Source organism: Zonotrichia albicollis, chromosome 15 (genome assembly GCF_047830755.1).
Source record: "Zonotrichia albicollis isolate bZonAlb1 chromosome 15, bZonAlb1.hap1, whole genome shotgun sequence".
Classification (NCBI taxonomy): Eukaryota; Metazoa; Chordata; class Aves; order Passeriformes; family Passerellidae; genus Zonotrichia; species Zonotrichia albicollis.
In genome coordinates this window covers 15,836,085-15,853,322 of record NC_133833.1, presented here as the reverse complement: position 1 = coordinate 15,853,322, position 17,238 = coordinate 15,836,085, and the positions used below count along the sequence as shown (strand labels likewise).

Genomic DNA, 17,238 nt, shown 5'->3' with positions numbered 1-17,238 from the left:
GACCTTAAAGCTCAGTTAGTTCCAACCCCCTGCCATGGACAGGGATACCTTCCATTGTCCCAGGTTGCTCCAAGTCCCATCCAGCCTGGCCTGGGACACTTCCAGGGATTCTGGAGCAGCCACAGCTTCTCTCGACAATCTGTGCCAGCCCTTCACCACCCTCTCAGGGAAGAATTTCTTCTTAGCATCCAACCTAAACCTACTCTCTAAGTTTGAAGCCAATCCCTCCTTGCCCTGTCACTCCATGCCTTCATTCTTTTGAAATACTTGCCCTGTTCCTAGTAACCAACTCAAGAAAAAGATAAAAAATTTAATTTCATCATATTCAAGCCACTCTCAGGCAGTTCTGTTCTAGCTCCAATCTCCACAGCTTTGTGGTGGGACGACCTGCTGCTGTTCATTGGTTTGTTCTGGTCACCTCTTGGTGTCTGACCCCAGCCCTGGATGCAGAGTGGGGACACCCAGGCTGCACCACATTTCCTTTGTGTCCTCTGAACCTGTTTTACCCACCTGTACAAACAGAAGCAGCACACTCTTTTTCTCAGCATAAACACATAGGAACAATTTCCACAATACCACAAAGGGTTTCTGGTGTGGTTTTTTCCTTCCTAATCAACCCATTTATTTTGCTAGTTGCGTGCATGCTAAGAGGGGATGCTTTTAGCGATGGCTGATTGTAATTATATAAGACAAGAGCAGAGAAGCTGCATTCAGATTCATTTCCTCCACAGCCAGAGCCTTGATTTTCTGAGAATTAAATCCCCATAATGAAGGGGAAGCCTTTGTGTGCTGCTGTTGCTGTTTTACATCTCTCATTGCACCCTCTGAGTGCACACAAGTAATGACTGAATGATTTCAGGGTTTAGCTCTTGGAGTAAAATCAGCATCTCCAGGTCAATGTTACATAAATAGGCAGAATGTGTGCTGGTAAAACATGCCAATATTGCTTTCCCTGCCTTGGGCAGCCCTGTTCTGGAGTCTGAGCAAAACCAGGGTACAGCCAAGAGATCAGAGAGGTTCACAAGAGAGAAAGAGCATTACAGAATTGTGGAAAGGCTTGGCTTGGAAGAGACCTTAAATACCATCTCATTCAAACCCCTGCCATGGCAGGGACACCTTCCACTATCCCAGGTTGCTCCAAGCTCCATCCAACCTGGCCTTGGACACGTCCAAGGATGGGGATTCACAATTTCCCTGGGCAACTTGTGCCACTGCCTCACCACCCTCAAAGGAAGGAATTTCTTCCTAAAATCTAATCTAAACCTGCTCTGTCATTGTAAAGCCATTCCCCTGGTCACTCTTGTAGAAAGCCCCTCTCCAATGGCCCAGAGGAGCAGGCAGCAGCCTCTGCCTGCCTCTCTAGCAGCAGGGCTTGGGAGCTGCTAAAGGTCAGACTGCACAGACAAAGGGCCTGTGAGCACTGCAGGGAAACAGGAATAACTGCAGTGCTCAGGAAGCCCTGACCTCACGGGCTCAGCACTGGAAAGGAGCAGGGAAGGAGAGCCCCAAAACAGCCTCACACAGCTCTTCACCCCCTCCTGCTGCACTGAGAGCATTTTGGGCCAGGTGGATGCTGATCACCATCCCCACAGAGCACTCAGTGATAAGAATAATTTTAATTTTCCTGTTTCTCCTCTTTTTAAAGCAGGGTAATAAACATGTCCTTTCCCTTGTGTTCCCAGACTTTGTCTGCCCTGCTCATGTCAGTGGCAAGTTCCTTAAGGCAAGGCTTGTCTTTTGCTGTTTGTGTGGGCTTTGTGCAGCACCATCTGACCTGAGAGGCACTGCCACACTCCAGCATGAACAACAGACGCTGAAGCAATGCCTGGTTACAAAAATAAACACATGAAAAATACATTTATGACCCTTGTGTACAGCAAAGTGCTGCACACAGGCAGACATCCATTAAGGAAAGATTCAATATCACAGAGTGGTCTGGACTCCCTCAACCTCATTTCTTCTTCCACCACTCGCAATATAAATAAATTCCAGACCAGAATTTCTTAGGATTACTTAGAAACACCCTTCTATTATCCATCTATCTTTATCCATCTATTTTCTATCAGATAGTGAATTGTATATTGCAAGAGATAACAGGGTTAAACTTCATCTGGGATCATAAATATCATGGGTTGTTTTAACATTTACTTGAGTATATTTTCTTTCCAAAAAAAATCTATACAGAGTAAAATTAAGCCCACAGCAGTAGAGAAAGAAATAAAAAACAACCCCCAAACCATGCACACAAAAGCGAGGCATAACAGGGAAAAAATAAAGCAGCTGTAAGCTCAAGTGGAAACAATTTGATTACCATCAATTCCCTGAAGTACTGACCAGATAAACACTTGTTTAGTTTATAAGTTCTGACAAGATCACAACCCAAGGTAGTACAGCGGCAAGGGAGTGATTTTTCTATCTATTTATTGAAACTGCTGAGAAAATAATAAAGACAGAATTCAAAATCCATGTCTTCTGTGTAGCTACAAAATATTTCCAGTAGGCAGACAAGGCAAACTCACTGGTATTGTTATGAAGATCATAAAGACCAACATGCCTAAAGCAACAGACAGTGAAAAAGTTGCTTAGATTTGAAAATCTGACTTTATTATATTTATAAAATAATTTCCTACCAGATGTCTAAGAACTAATCACATCATCTGGCAAATGCTATATTTGCCCCCCCCCCTTATTTTTTGGCTCAGTTATGAGAAATATTTTTATTTTTTAAGTGCAAATTTAACCTCCATTTTGAGGAAGCAAAAAGATTATTACAGAAAAGGATGAATTAAATAGACAAGGAGTTACTGCTATTAAACTTTCTCCCAGTGCCTAAATATAGAAATTATAGCCAGATAAACTGCTTACGTAAAATCTCTTTATCACTTCTTAAAATGATGAAGTCTGGAGCTGCAGCAGATTTTGCCCACAGTTTCAGAAGACTTTTTTTCATATTGTTCAGTCACAGAAAACCTCTAGCCTTTTCCCCCTTTACTCTTATTTAATTTCTGGTTTCAGAAATTTTGCAGGTCCCCTGGGTTATTTACATCTCAGGTGGAACTATCAGTCCTGCCCCTTTAGGAAACCTGCATTGAAACAATCACCTCATGTGCGATCAGAAATTGGACTTGATCTCCACTTGGGAAAATGCAACAACTGGTTCCATCAGGGACAAATGTACAAATGTGGTCCTAATCCCAAAGGAAGGATGCACATACACAGGGACTGGACTAAAGGATGAGAGGCACAAACGCATTCTGGGCCTAATGAGAAAGGGAAATTCTTCTCACAAATATTTGCAGCACGTGAAATCAAAACTTTGCCATAGTAGATGAAGACATAAACTCTTCCAAGACCATTCTCTTTGACAGCCAAAATTAACACAAAGTCTTAATCAAATATATGAAGTCAGAGATCACACAATTTAGAAGCTTCCAGCATTAGCCTTTTCCAAATTCTGATGAGTCCTATCCTTTTTTCCTTGTGCCTTCAAGGACTAAGGTATTAAATCTCTCATCCATGTAATCTCATTTACTTGGTACACCCTGCTGAAAAATAATGGAGCCCCTGATAAAGATCACAAACACTATTTCAGGTCAGTCATGAGGGTTTTGCAGCTAAGAGGAAAATAAATTAACAGAAAGTAAATTCAACTTTAGCCAAGTCATGACTGCAGTTTCTGTATAATATCATCTATCATCCCCTTCTCTCTTTGCTCACTCAGCTGAACAGAAATCTAAACTAACCTAATAATTTACTCACTCATGGCTCCAAATATTGAAAGCCCAAATTTCTGGTTCAGGCACAGTTTGGATGTGAGGTGAGGCAAATGAGTTCCTGGTCATAACAGTCATCAGCTTTTAAAAAATAATGATCAGTATGTCAAGCTGCATCTGTCATAAAAATATGTATTTTGGACAAGTTCTTTTGAAAAAGTCCTTTTGATTTCAAAATGCTTTTCTTCAGTCCAAGAAGCATTTGAAATTCTCAGTCCTCTGCAGCTCCATCAGGCTGTCAAAATGAGAAGCATTTATCCCTGAAAATTCTTAGTTCAGTATGAAATATTGAAAAGGTGATGTGGGGCCAAGCTGGTAACCTACATTTCAACATTCCTGAAATAACAATACAGAAGGGAGACAGTGGACAGATGAGCAGGAAGAGACCAAAGTCACTAGATGAAAGGAAAAAATAAGAAAAATTAAAAAGAAGGAGGTACATACTTGGCAAGCCAGAGAGGTAACAAGAAAGGAGTAAAAATGGAATAAGCAGAAGTAAAAAACCAAAAAGCAGGAAGCATGCAGGGAATATCCTGGAAATAAAACATTCTGGGAGCAGGGGAAAAACTGAGGACTGCACATCATGTTGAGGGTCTCAGCAAGTGGCTGGAATTGACTCGAGAATTCAATGACCAAAATCTAAAAGTAAAATAAAAGAAAGGGATTTAGCCTCATGTGGCCCTTGCAGATTATTTCTATTTCAGTTTAGGCAGGGCACTGCATCCACACAAGTCAGCTGGCATGATTTCCTTCCCCAGATCACTGAGCTGATAGATACTGCAGCTTCAAAGAATTACTTTAGTGTGCTTTAAGGGCATGATTTTTTCCATGATTCAAGAGGCTGTGAACCAAATCTCTGCGATACTTTCCTAAAAATGCTTAGGACCTTCATTTTGGGAATTTATTAAATCACTGATTTGAAGACTAACTTTCATGAGAGACATAAATAACTAGGCTGTTCTGTATTCCCCCTCCTCTGTTCTTTAAAATATTCCATATATTATCACAGTATTTCTTCGACCAAAGATATGAATTTTAGGACTGATATTTGACTTTCTATATATTTCTGGGTTTGAAATATATATCTATATATTTCTGGGTTTGAAGGTTGGAATTTTGAAATTCCACAGAAAACTGGTAATTAATTTAAAAAATAGAGATAAGCTCTAGCACAGCTGCATTTTCTACCTCCTTCCATTTTAAACAGCTGCAGCATTCTGCAACAAACCAAGAACCTGGTTTTGTATTCTGGGTTGCTAATTAGTTATTATCTTTTATAGCTTTAATCAATGAACTGCTAAAGCTCAGCCAGAGCAGTGCTGTTATTTGTAAATTAACAGTCTCAAAGAAACAGCACTTTCAGCCCCTACACATTCTTTGAAGGGACTGTTTGATGAGTCTTGATCACACCCTTTTCCTCTAGATGAGGAAGGTAATTTGAAGAAGGAGAACAGAAATTCACCGACATTTCAGGAAGAAATTGTCCTCTACTCACAGCCACAGTGTAAAGATATATCATATGAAATATGTTACAGCTTAGGTCTCATCACTCTGTGAGTTATTTTTCTAGGCTCTTTCTCTTTAAACTGGATTTTTTAAACATTAATTCAGTGGCCAAGATCTTTGTGAGTCTCCTGTGGGGCCCTTAAGAGCTCCTCCTGTAATGCCTGCCTGATTTCAAGACCAGTGTCTGTTCTAACAGTGAAACTCAATTCCCCCAAAACCACTTTCCATTCCTTCTGTGCTGCTGTTACATGGACTCAAAGATGCAGACAATGTCAAATGGTTATTCCATGAAAAGAACAACTGCAGTGCAGCTCTCTGCCCCACTCATCACAACCTATTACCCAAGGCCAGGGCGCCAATCTCCTTTCCAGTGACCTGTGCTCAGTAGTCACTTAAAAATCAACACTGCCATTCCCTTGGAATCTGCCTCCTGCAGACCTTCTGGCATCTCTTCCAATTGTTTCTCTCTACCAGATCCTCTGTGCTCACCTTTCTATAGAAGATTTTTACTGGTATGATGTGGGAAATGGAAAGATAGAAACTTCCACAGACTGAAGGGTTTGATCTGCAGCCTTGGGAGAAACTTGGATTGATGTAAAAACACAATACACTGATATTAAGCAGAAACTTATGTTTCTATAGTTGTAAGTAAGGATATGCCTTAAGTAAGTAAAAAAATGTATTAATAAGATGGTGAAGGGTTTATAATGTAGGGGTGTGGTTGTACAGAGTAAGGTAAGAGTTTGGAGGTTATAATAGAAGCATCTGTGTGCAATAGATAGAAGGCAATAGATAAAAGTATCCTCCGTGCAGCAAAATTGAGTAAAGGTGATAGGTTAGAAAAGCAAAATAAACTTTGTGGCAAAATAAAGTTTGTTGGATTAGAAAGTTCTGTATTGTCTTGTAATGAAGAACTTGTGACCATTTTGAGCTCTGGCTGACTGCTTGCTCTCTTAAATCTCACAGCCTCTGAGACTGATGTTTATTTGAGCAATAAATCATTTTTAGCCCAACTGTGGTCCCATCCCTTCATTAAATAATAGTGTCCTGTCTTATGCCCTTAAGATTATCTGCTCAGATCTCTTCTCCTTGCACTATCATCCTGTATCTCATCTCAGAGTTTCATTGGAATGAAGTATCTCTTTCAGATATAATAATCTTATTCAGGTTGGATTTACTTGCTTGACATCCAAATTAGTCTGTGAAACAGAGAATTGGGAATACCACAACTAATAGTGGATAATTATAATTATTTCTTTCCTTGTCAAGGCATTCTTGCACATTTTTTCTTATAATCCACACAAGAACCCCTGTCCTTTCTTCACAGTTTTCCCACAACACCCTACCCCAAACCAGCAGCACAAAATTCATGAGGAAAACTGACTTTACTTTTCAGGAAATTTTGCTTATTTGACATATTCACAGTTGGTTCACATTTAGTTTTCTGAATTCCTAAATTATTCTGCATATCATGCCCTATCAATGGACCTCCTCTACATTCTAGGAGATTGCAGCAGGAACCTTCCTCTGAGAGCAATACAAATTTACTCCAGGGAAACTGTAGTTCCCAGTGTAAACCAGGACTATGTGGACAAGGAATATCCCTAACTAGCATGGCACATGTGAGAAGGTCACTGGCAGGAAGTAAGGAACAGCAGGAAAAACAGAATAAAACCAGGAAAATTGTGAGACACACAAATTTCAGAGGACAAATGCTGAAATATTCAGATTTGGGGTGATGAGATGCAAAGAGCTTTGTATAAAGGCATCTTATTTATTATCTTATTCCATCCCCCTGCCATGGGACACCTTCCACTATCCCAGGCTGCTCCAAGCCCTGTCCTTGGGCTTGGACACTTCCAGGGATCCAGGGACAGCCACAGCTTCTCTGGGCACCCTGTGCCAGGCCTGCCCAACCTCACAGGGAACAATTTCTTCCTGCAGTGCTCCCAACCAGTCCATGATGGTCTGTCTGCTGTCCTTCTGTCCTTGGGAAAGCCCAGGCAGTGCAGACAGGTTGAAATAATTGCACTGCATCCAGCTCTGGGGCCCCAGCACAGGAAGGACATTGACCTGTTGGAGCTTTACAAAACAGTGTTACCACCTCTCCTCCCCAGCTAATTCCCTGAGAAAAGGAAAAGAAATAGCAGATATATTTAGAAGAATGCTACCACAGCAAAATCAGAATTAAAAAATGAGTGTATTTTAGGATGGCATTTGCCTAGGCAATCTTAATTATGTCTCTTGTGCATATTTATGAGGGCAGGCACTGAAATCCTAATTTCCTGAAAGCCTGTGGGCTATTGACATGGACTTCAGAGATCCCAGTATTTCACCCACAGCTTCACCTACACACTTACATATTTCGGATGCAGATTTTATCATTAAATCCTTTCCTCTTTTACAGATCTGTCTGAATGGAATATTTTATTTTCCCCTCTCTACATATACTGTGTGGACCAGTGCCTGATTTACTGCACACATATAAAGTGTGTCTACATTGACTACAGGAGTTGAAATTTCTCATGACTGTTTTTCAGCACAAATCCTTATTGTTCTCCTGAGTCTTACATGTGCTATGAAAGCATCTTTAGACTGGTTTTGTCTAGAAAAAATGCATTTTGAAGCATTTGCATTACACCAGCTCTGTTTTGTAGATTGGAACCAGCAGCACAGGGAAATACACATAGATTTGTCTAATGCCTGCTAACTCTAAGCTCTGAATTATTCATAAGTCTGATTTATTCAGAAATCTTCAGTGTTTTAGGTCTAGAGCAAAATTTCTGTTCATCTTAGTTTCTGTTATGAGCTCTCACCACTTTTGCCAATCAAGCTCCATTTATTCTGAGTTAGTTATCAAAAACCAGAGTTCACTCACATTAGTGGTCATCTAAAATCTGACAGAATTGCAAAAACTGTCAAAGAACATGAAGCAGAAACCAGAAATGTGTCTTCATTCTCTGATCTCACCATATAGCATGTGAGAGATTAACAAGATGCCCCAGAGAGCTAAACTCAAAGCCAGAGGGAGTTTGAACCTTCTTGTCCCACCTCACCCAGCAGCTGCAAACCTGCAATGGGTTGGACTGGTGCCTGAGAAGATGCAAACACAATTTTAAAAATGCCACATCCAGATTCACTGTTCTTTGCGTGGATGAAATATTAAGTAAAGTCAACAGGAATGCTGTCAGTCAAATAAAGACCATGTTTTGCTTGGACGACATATATTTGCTGAAAAACGGGTGAGGATGTTGGAGTTCAGCCATATATTAGGAATTAAGGATTTACTGATTTAACACTTCACTTGTTATTACAGGTCTTGAACCTAAACCAAAGAAGGAAAGAAGCACTGAAAGAGAGATCTGTGGGAAACTGTAGGCAGGATTCTAAAGCAGTGGTAGTAATTAGCTAAATATGTGATGTAGTGAGGTTACAAAAGCTAACATAACCTTTAATCCTGAGATTTCTCCATGAAACACCTGTTTGCTATTAAAGATCATGGACATCTAAAGCTTTAGGTTACAAAGAGAGGAGAAGAATATTATCTGAAACTCAGCACAAAAAAAGAAAAAAGTCTAATTAATGTAATATCAGGGTCACTAATCCCTTGGGAGGGCACAAAGACAAACCAAAGTCTTCTTTGTGCTGGGATGCATTCATTGCACAAGTGCTTCACAGGTGATGGAAGGAAGCAGCAAAAAGAGCCAAGGGTTACTGCTGCTCAGATAAAGAGATGTTCAGGTTCCCAAAGCAAGTCCAAAATGATATGACTAGAATAGTAAGCAGGACTCCAGATAGAGCAACAGGGCTCTGGGCCCCAAATGCCACTGCACCTCCTCAGATGACAGATCCATCCTACCTTTGCACTTAGATTCAGGTGCTTTTGGAAATTGGCAGCACCAGCATGAAAACATCTGGGAGAATGTTTGCATCCATATTGAACTGGGTATGAGGCAAAGCACTGAGTGCTCAGTCAAGGATGATCAGTGCAGCCAAAGCCTGAGGGAAGCCTTTGGAAAGGTTGGAGTGTTCTTGTGGTGACATTTTCAAATGCAAGCTCAACAGTCACACACCCCTCATATTCTGCAAAGGCTGCGTGTTCCTGCAAAGCCTGCAGCAGAAAGAAGGGCACTCAAACCCCAGCTGATCATAGCCTAGGGCTCCATGATATATTAAATGAATTCCCAAGTCTGTTTATGCAAACAGCTCTCCTGCAAGACCAGTGCAGGTTTTGCTGGGCACCATTAATTTGTGGATGTTGTAACTGTGATTGCAAATCCTCAGGTTGTTCCTCAGCCCTTTATCCAGGTGAAAATCCCATTTAAATAGAAAGAAACGTTTGCACCAAAAGATTAAATGAAGTAATTATCATTTTTGCAGCATTTGAGCTGCCTCTGTGACACGGGCATCATTCCTCATGTCAGTTCCTGACTGAGTGCTCACAGCGCTGCCATACAGGGCTCACCACCCTCCACAGGCATCCACTGAATTTACAGTTTAGTTTTGCTGAAAATGGCTGAAAACAGGGACTGACTGCTCCTCTGTGTCTCTATATTATTCCTACTCCAAAATCAAAAATGAGAATAGTTTTTTTTGACTGCACTACAAGACATCCAGGTGAATTTCTTTCTAAACTCTGAGAGCCTTCTGCCAATTCTTATTGACTTGCTGTGAAGTCATCAGTCAGTGACAGAGTAAATGAAGCTAAATTCTAAACCATGCTTTTTGTCATTTATTTTGACAAATAAATAACATTTTAGTTTCCATCCTCATGTATGAGTGAATGAAAAAAGCTAGCAAAAATTTAGGTCTGATTTCACCACAGAAAAGTAAAATGAGAAGAGACATTCAAAGATACTTACTGGCTTTGTAAAAATAACAAAGGGAAAACTGATAAGCTCCTAGCCCAGTTTTACTGTTCTTTTGAAATGGAGGGCAAACCAGCTCTGGAATGCACACACCTGAATACACACATCAGAACTGAACCATTATTCCATTATTCCATTACACAAACCAGTGACCTCCAAAAGCAGGGTGAAAGCTGGGATCAGGGACTCTTATCTCCAGTGCTCAATTGAGACTGAGTAAAGAAAAAGATGTATTTTATGCTTTATTGTCCCATTCTATTTTGATTCCACAGAATAATTTACAAGAACTTTATATCCAGATCACCGAATATTCTGAGCTGGAAAGGACCCACAAGGATCATCGAGTCCAAATCCTAAGAGAAAGGGAATTCATACAGAGGCTGAACCCACAACTTTGGGGTTATTAGCACCATGCTCTGACCAGCTGAGCTCATCTGAGGGTCTTCACTCAGAGATATAAAACAGAGGAAAAAGCAACTAGCAGCATTAGGAGGTCTACTGCAGTTAACATCAGTTCTTGACAAATATTCTGGATTTCACATCCTTACCTGCTGTAGCACTGGAGACTGTTGGCCACTGCTGGTCAGGCCCTGCTGCTCCTCCACGCAGGACTCCTGCCTCCTCCATATGCACAGCGCTGGAAGCAAATATCACTCTTGGGTTATACAGTTCCCTTCTGCCCTGGACTTCACAGCACTTCCCTTTCCTGCTACTCTTTAAAGTTCCTAACTATTTATCTTTGTGCAGCTACTCCTACAGTACTGCATGATGCTAGCAGCATGACAAGCAGTTGCTTTGACTTGCAAAAAATACCTTTAATTATTTACTAAAACCCAGTTGTGGAATAAAATATAAAACAAACATACCTGCAGGACACTGCTCTCATTGAATGGGAGGCCCTAATAAGGAAGTGACACATCTTTGCTATTAGGATGTAGCAACACTTGGCAAATTATTAAAAAGTTAGTAGAATTAGTTCTGAGCTTCTGTCATTATGCCATTTTTACAAATCCCACCTTCCTGGGTTACTGCACATTTCTCGTGAGCAATTCAGGAAGAGAAATGCATTTTCTCAAATGCAAAAACTAATACAGCAAATTTTACAGTGTACATCGTGAGCACTGGGCATCAAAAGCACCAATTTGCACATTACATGGAAGGAAAAGAAAAAAATCTGCTATTTTTAATACAAATCTGCAAATTTTAATACAAAACCAAGCATGATGTTTATATGCTGTTCCTTAAGAGAAGCAGGATTCCATGGCTGTGTCCCTGTCTCTGCTCATGGGCTTCACACTCCCTTTCACACTTCCAGCTGAATTTAAGGGACAGTTTCATCCAAATGTGGCAGACATACAGGGCACCACCTTTCTACAAGTTTTATGAAAAAATCAGCATTTTATGAAAACCATCAGCCTGGCAGGGCACACAGGCTCAGGACCTGAGATTCCAGGTAAGGACAGGGGCTGCTGATGTGAGAGCAGAGGAACATGTACAATTTCCCAGAAGGGATCCATCAGTCTTGTGGGATTAAAATAAAATCTAACATCTCATTAATTGTTCAAGTAGCTTCAGATAAGATCTTGTACTTTGTATAGAAAGGAATCCACAAGAGCATCTCTGACTCAGGACCAGCAGATAAAATGCTCAGGTAGGCAGAATTCCTTCTTCAGGATCCTGCTCCCCAGACTGTGCATTGATTTTGCAGTTATAGATTACAAAAAAAAACTGAGAGTCACACAGGAATATAAAAGAAAGAAAAGAGCTTGCCCAGTAGGCCACAAAGTCAAGCTTGCTCTGTCTTCCTTTGGTTTTGGTCCTTGAGATTCTTTTTCACACAGCATCTCAAAGTCAGAGGAGCCACTCCATGTCCTCACCCACATGAAGCACAGTGTGACTCTCAATTTAGGACTTAATTCTCATAAAAACTCTTGGCTAAAGGTACAGCACCAAGAATTCTGAGAAACCCATATGATGCTGCACTTTGTAATGCCACTGGGAATGGCTGCAGCCCCAGAACTGCAGCTACACCTGGACAGGAATCTTATTAATCACATCAGATTACACCTGAACATAGAATCAGTTTTCTAGTCTACTCAGGGAGAGCAAAAATACTGTTTGATTTAGGCTCTACAGATGCAATTTTAGTATAATTCTCTTTATCCGAGTGTATTGAGCAGAAAATTATAGCAGAGACTGCTTGTGGTATTAGGCAGTGGATTTTCAAAGATGTCTAGAGAGATTTGGACAAAAGCCTCACTTTTCCTACTTTGAAAATCCATCTCATATCTTCAAAAAGTCCTTTCAACTGCATTAATCTTCTTGATTGCAGCATGTGGTTAATAAACCTGCTGCAGGAACAGCTACTTTTATGGTAATGAGAAACAAGAAGATGGAAATGCAGACTGACTATTGAAACATCAGCACTGATGATTGCAGGGAGCTTTAAAATAAACAAAAAGTATATAATGACAATTAAATGATTCAATAATTGGAACAATTATGCCTTGGCAGTCAATGGATAGAAAAGCAGAAGGTAAAAGGAAAGAACAGCACAGCTCTACAGCATAAGATGCAAGTCAGACTGAATTTGTAGCACATAGAGATTGGAAGTGACAGCAGCAGAACCCAGGTGCTTTCCATCTCAGCACAGATATCATCAGTCTAGGGCATCATAAGAAATTTTGTCCTTTTCACAGAGGAAAAGGACAGAATTCCCCTTCTCTGGAGAAACAGCACACATACCTTTGCATTCCTGCCCTCAGGGATGCAGAGTAGCGCCAGTCCGGGTTGGGGTGTTTTGGCTGTAGAAACAAAAGCCCAGGACAATGCTGTTAGTGGCAGTAAAACATGCTAGAAAACATCTGCATGTGGCTAATTTTGTCAGAAATACCTATATGGGTATAGTCAATTTTTGTGAATTGCCAAATCTTCCTATAAATTTAAAGAAATTTTCAAATTGGCACAGAGGGAGTGTCTGTGCAATAAACTTGTCTGCACACCAAGGCCTGTGGCTAGAGATGATCTCTGTGGAACAACATTTAATGCTGCAAACTAGTGGAAAGATATTTCATACATTCATCAACATTTTGGGCACAGGATAAAAAAACCCAACATCAGAAATCCAGAAAATACATTGTTTGTTTACCTGGTAGGGTCAGGAAACTCAGACTCCTGCATTGAATATTATCTGCCTGAGGGTGTATAAATGTGAGGGGACGTGGAGCAGTGAGGTTTCTTCTGGAATTCAGAGTACTGCAGAGGACTGCAATGGATGGTATCAGATTTGCAGACTGCAGCAAGTCTTTTATTAAGGACAGACATGTCCATAATACCAAAACCTATTAGATTCTCCATATTCATGAGAGAGCATAAAAGGTAGAAGGGGAAAATAGCCAGCAATGCCCTCTGACCAACAAACCTCAGCATATGCTGATGTGCTGCAGCATGACTTGCTAAATAAGGAGTTAATTAAGAAATCCTCTGTTGATCAAAAATTGCTCCCAGAAAATAGTTTTCACATTGTCAGAGGACTGTCACTGTAATTTTCAACTCCAGCCTATGAGTGCAAGCTCAGGTCCCTTAAAATTAAGCCCTGAGGACATACCAAGGTTATTTCTCAGGATACTAAAAACATTATTCTGTAGGTGATACTGTAGTGAGTGCTTAAGTTGAGGCACTGGAATCCAAAGACAGAACTTATATCCAAAAACATAATGGACTGCATCCATTCCTGATGTGTCTTGCACGGTGCCAATCACACAAATAATAAATGACAGTAATGGTTTAATTCTCTTCAAATTATTGGAGGCAGATCAGGATTGAATTTGACCCCATTACTTGAAAGAGAAAAAGAAAGTGTTGAATGTTCTAAATTATTTAAAGCCAACTCTATCTTTCCTCTTGAGGTTTGGCATATGCTTTTCCCTAGATCAATAGGTTTTATTCAAACAAAAATGGAGCAATTACAACCTACAGTATTGCTCTATCACCACACTTCCCAAGTCCAGCATCACTCAAGGCTGAGATGCTCTTGGATGATGCACACATGAGTATTCTTTATGGCCTGAGCTACACAAAAAGGAGGAGGCTGCTGCTTGCAGCCACACATTAAACATCTGTGCTAGCAATTTCCTTCCCATTTAGCCCCCTGTTCTCTGTCATGCTCAGGTTCTGCTGAGTTTAGCAGAAAGTGGTTTGACAAGAAGCCCATTATGCATGGTTCTAGTCTTTTCTGATTAATTCCATTTTGGCCCCAGTCCCAGGGATGTCAAAGCAACTCTAAAGTCAACCACGTAGTAACAGTCAATGAAAGAGGATAGAGAACACCACAGACTGATCAGAGCCTCTCCTGAGTTTGCCTTTCTTGAGTATGAAGGGTGCTGACACCAGAGGATTTGTCTGTTCTTCTGCTAGGGGATTTTTTATAGCAGGGGAACTGCTGGACTTCTTGTTCTATTTTGCAATTTGAGAGGTGCAGGTTATTAACTTGTACACGCTTGTAGGCAATGTGAGGAGGAAGAATCTTACCACAGTCCCAGGCAAAGCACAGAATAAGTGGGATTACATGAAAGCACTGAAAAAGTCTGACACGAGTTGGGTGGGAGTGAGAAATGAGGAAAGCGACCACTCACAGTACAGAGATTTTGGGGTTTTGGATGAGAACTTTCCAAATATTGGCTAGGAAACAAAAATCTCCGTTCTGTTTGCTATGGGACATCGGATCTTATATGGATGATGGTGGCAGGAGAAACTCAGTTAGAAATTAAACATTTTTTTCACTTCACATGCATGGACCAAGACTTCTCATGTCAATATAAGAGAAATGAGGAGAGTTGTATTTCCAAGGGTTTCTGTCCAGAAACTCTGGCATTTTGTGGCTATTCCCCAACAGTTCTGTCTCTGCTATGACTCTTTGGGTAGGGCTGCAGTGCTGTTCCCAGAGGAGCAGAAGAAGGAAGGAGGGAACAGGATAAGAAAAATGCACTCTGGAGGTGGAACTATTGCCACAGTTGACTGTCAGGGGCTGGGGTATTTTTAACTGGGAAAAACAAATCAATATCTGTGACTTCTTTGTGAAGTCATTAGAGGAAGAACCAGAGCACAAGGCAGTTGGGCAGCTGCCTGCCTTTGTGCAGACCTGTTTTCACCCACTTTTACCATGTGCTTGCTGCTTGACTGGGTATTTTCAGAGCTCAGCAAGAGGCACATTTGTCCCACACTTGTGTTACCACAGGTCAGTGTTCTGCAACTGACAAAATCAGTGAAATTTCTATTTTGTCAGCATAACTGGCTTCTCCTTTTGTTCTGCTACAGACTGTAATTCTTCCGGTTCCCTTGGCCATAAGTGAAAAGTGGTTTCAATACTTCTCTAAATGAGACTGGACTAGAAAAGCAATAAAGTGTGACCAGGAACAGAGGTTGAGCACAGCAGAAGCAGCAAACCTATTCAGCAATTCTGTTCTAAACCTATTCTCTCCCCAGCTCAGCTGCAGCAGCGCTGCTTCTTAGAAACCCATGAGGAATTCACAGTCTGCATGGCTGGGTTGCTTTCTATCTCTGGTTAAGAACAGTCCAACTTCACCATCCCTGAAACGCGCCACATGGCCAAGTGTGTCCCACAGCACAGAGTCACTGAGCCAGGGCAGCACCTCAGAGTGGAACTGGGCCCTCAGGCAGTCCCAGGGGCTGCACAGCAGCTCTCAGAGGGCTCCTCTGCACAGCCCTGTCACAGATGTGGCTGTGAGCAGTGCAGTGTGTCCCAAACTAACCCCGGGACAAGCCACAGCTGTGTGAGAGGGAGCACACAGAAAAACACAGGCTCTGAAGGGGTCCAGGTGCTTCCCAGCTGTAAATCCCCACATTCTCACTATGTCACACAATGCTGATGGAGACAATATTGTTCCTTTTACCGCCCCACTCATTACAAGACTGTTTATCACAATCCAGCACATTCTACTGGGTTGAAGGTAATTTTAGCTTGCCACTTCCCTCAGAGATTTTGGGAAGTCACGTAGCAAGTCCAGCAGTCCTGTCAGCAGGTGAAAGAAATCCCATGACCCAGCACAGCAGTAATAAATCATTCCCTTTTTCCCCATCACTTGTTCTTCCTGATTCAGTTACAGCACATCATCATCATCATAGTGTGGGAGGAGGCAGAATCTACCCAGGTGCCTAGAGAAAGGGTTTTCACTGCACCTCATGCCACCAGTTTGCTCCTGCTGCTTCTTCCAGGCACCAGCCTCACAATTTGCCAACCACATCACCATGGACATTAATGGTTCTGGTCATAAACAACCAACCCCACTGGGAAGTCTGATAATGGGAATGTATAATGTAAACCAGAGCCATCTTAGGAGTAAGAGAGATCATGCAAAATGTCACACAGTTGTTTTTAGTGGGTTAACTGAAGAATTGTTTCATTGGTTTGTGGAGAATAAGTTTAGTTGAAAATGTATTGTTACAAACATTTTCCTCAGCTCTCTTTTTTATCTAATACAGTAGGAATTTCTCCCTGGGGTAGAAGAAATTTCTGATTTTTTAAATATTGCCCTGATCCCATATTCAATGGATCAAGGCAAACACTACCTTTCACTTCAGTGCTTGCTAGAACAAAACCTGCTTGAGGTAGAGAAGCATGAATCAAATATTTACAAACAGTTACCAGATGCTGAGACTCCTAAAAACATCCTGCTTCATTCTGATTTCCACACAAATGCACAACAGAATGACATAAGGTATATTTATCAAATGGATCTGCTTTGAAGCATTAATAAAAGCCTTTTAGAACCACTAACCACATAAGGGTCTGCTTATTTTCCAGTCTGACAATGCTGACAGGTATGAGGAAACAGAGGCTTCTATTCCTGCTTTCCTTCTGTAAATGTTTAGAATTAACTTGATGTGGAGAACAAACTATTTTAAAATGTGTTTATCATTCAAGAAATCAAAAAGGAAACTGGGAAAGGGTGTAATTCAAAAGCCCAAAGTCTGGGAATGTTCATTTGCATTCCTAACTCTGAGAAAACTGAGGTGAAGGGAACAGACAAGTGCTTCTGTAAAGTACATTTAATGAGTTCCAAGAGGAGGAA

The 17,238-nt window shown here is 41.1% G+C and overlaps 1 protein-coding gene across 5 annotated transcripts in view; it reads right to left on the bottom strand.

Moving 5' to 3' along the window:
* Positions 1-17,238, bottom strand: part of LOC102065439 (protocadherin alpha-C2) — a 93,476-nt gene that overhangs the window by 26,536 nt on the left and 49,702 nt on the right. For all 5 annotated transcript variants that reach the window (XM_074552232.1, XM_074552234.1, XM_074552231.1 and 2 more), the window contains exons 2-3: positions 12,893-12,951; positions 10,696-10,784 (exon numbers count right to left, since the gene is read on the bottom strand). In XM_074552232.1, the coding sequence (XP_074408333.1) occupies positions 10,696-10,784; positions 12,893-12,951 (148 nt within the window). The remainder of the gene's footprint in view (positions 1-10,695; positions 10,785-12,892; positions 12,952-17,238) is intronic.